This window comes from Tupaia chinensis, unplaced genomic scaffold, assembly GCF_000334495.1.
Source record: "Tupaia chinensis unplaced genomic scaffold, TupChi_1.0 Scaffold000201_1, whole genome shotgun sequence".
NCBI lineage: Eukaryota > Metazoa > Chordata > Mammalia > Scandentia > Tupaiidae > Tupaia > Tupaia belangeri.
Window position 1 is genome coordinate 2,445,651 of NW_006159676.1, and position 1,824 is coordinate 2,447,474.

General features: G+C 50.4%; 1 protein-coding gene across 2 annotated transcripts in view; it reads right to left on the reverse strand.

The window, feature by feature from the left end:
- Positions 1-1,824, reverse strand: part of RPL18A (ribosomal protein L18a) — a 5,908-nt gene that overhangs the window by 1,278 nt on the left and 2,806 nt on the right. Inside the window, exon 3 of one of the 2 annotated variants that reach the window (XM_006147125.2) lies at positions 714-797. The exons of the other annotated variant lie outside the window; for it this stretch is intronic. Coding sequence (XP_006147187.1) covers positions 714-797 — 84 coding nt within the window. The remainder of the gene's footprint in view (positions 1-713; positions 798-1,824) is intronic. 2 annotated transcript variants of the gene reach the window in all.

The following is a 1,824-nucleotide window of genomic DNA, read 5'->3' on the forward strand; positions in this document are numbered from 1 at the left end:
CGCCCGCCCCTCCCCCACCCGCTTCCTCCCCCCCCCCCCGTTTTTTCCTGCACGGCGTGTGCCCTCGCTAGAAGAGGGTAAGTGACAAATCACCCCCAGGGAGGGCGGCCATGCTAATCCCTTCTCTCCGGATTCTGGGCATGCAAGCACCTGTCCCGGGGGTTACATCTAAACCACAGAGTATGGGGCTAAAACTGCGACCAGTCCTGGGGAGAGTGCAGCGTCTCCACTTCCAAGCCACCTGCTGCCCCCCCCCCAGCATTCGTTTCTTGGTTTTTCGCTATAGGGTGCATCTGCTCGCCAGACAGACAGAGAGACAGAGAGCGAGAAATCACCCCCCAGGGGGGATGGCCACGCCGCAGTCCCTTCTCCTCCATTCTCCTCTCGGGATCTTGGGCACGCACGCACACGCGCCGGGCGTGAGTTTAAGCCACCGGGTCCGGGACGCGAACCACAGTCGACTACATGGGAGTCCAGCGACATAGCCATTACGCCAACTGCTGGTCCCTCTTGGTTTCTTTTTTAAGGTTTTCGCCAGGGAGAGGGAAGGCAAGAAGACATAACGCACCCCCCAGGCCGGTCGGCAACTCCAGGCTTTCCGCACCGCGAGGACAGCCTGGACCCGTTCTCCGGCCCGACCGTAGCTATGACCCGGGTCTGGTACCCCCGCAGTGCGCCCCTTGCACGGCCCAGGCCGCCCCCACACCCCGTACCTGCCCACAGTAGACGATCTCCCCGGACGACTTCTTCATCTTCTTCAGCTGAGACACGAAGTACCAGAAGCGGGACTTGGCGACCACGTGGTTGGGGGCGAAGATGCGCATAACATCCCTGTGACCAAGGTAACAGTGGGTACATAAACTGTCCAATAATTTCTTCTTGATAATTAGACCTAAGTATTTTATATAGACCATATCTATTCCACAGTGAAATCCTCATGTATATCAAAACTTTTACCATGCACTGGACACTTCAAACTAAAGTGTATATAGCCAAATTATAGTTACTGCTAGCAACTCTAGATCTAAGGAATGATTTATCTCATATTTGACAGTTTTAGTTTTCTAATGAACATTCAGTGACTTAAATGATTTTATTAGGAAATATTTAAAATACGGACATTAATTAGGTACAGATTCCTTACAATAATAGCTCTTTCACTATTTTAAAACCAAAGAATTTGACAAAAATATGACCAGGGCAAAAAAAAAAATTCAAATGAATAACATTAAAAAGATAGGGGACCAGCAGGTGGTGTGGTGGTTAAGGGGCTGGACACTCCCACATGGCTTACCAGGGTTCAAGTCCCAGTCCTGGTGGCTTGCTTTCTCACTCTCTCTCTCTCTCTGTCTCACTCTGGTCAAACTAAAATAAATGAAAGAATAAACAAAATTAAATAAAATAGTTCTTTAAAATAAATAAAAAGACAGTACCTTCTTAAAAAAAAAAATTTTTTTTTAAAGGAAAATCACTCCAGGCACGTGTACATGGAGCCCCCAAATCCCCAAATGAGACAGTATTGCGGCATGGCCATGGGGGGGAGGGGGTTAGCGGTGATTTCTCACTTTCTCTGTCTCTCTCTCAGGTGAGCACACACGTTCTTAAGAACCCCCCGCACCCCAAAAAAGTAAAATTAAGTAAAATCGTCAAACAGTCCTGCAGCCTCCAGGCCCGGTGCTGTCATCTTAAACCACTCTATCGCCCTCGTCCTTCGGCCACTCACATCTAGCCACCGTTCTCGTTTACTCCGGGGCCAGGACGAGAACCCGGGTCCGGCTCCCCAGACCTGCGGCTGCCTCAGTTTCCCCCGCCTGCAGCTGGGGA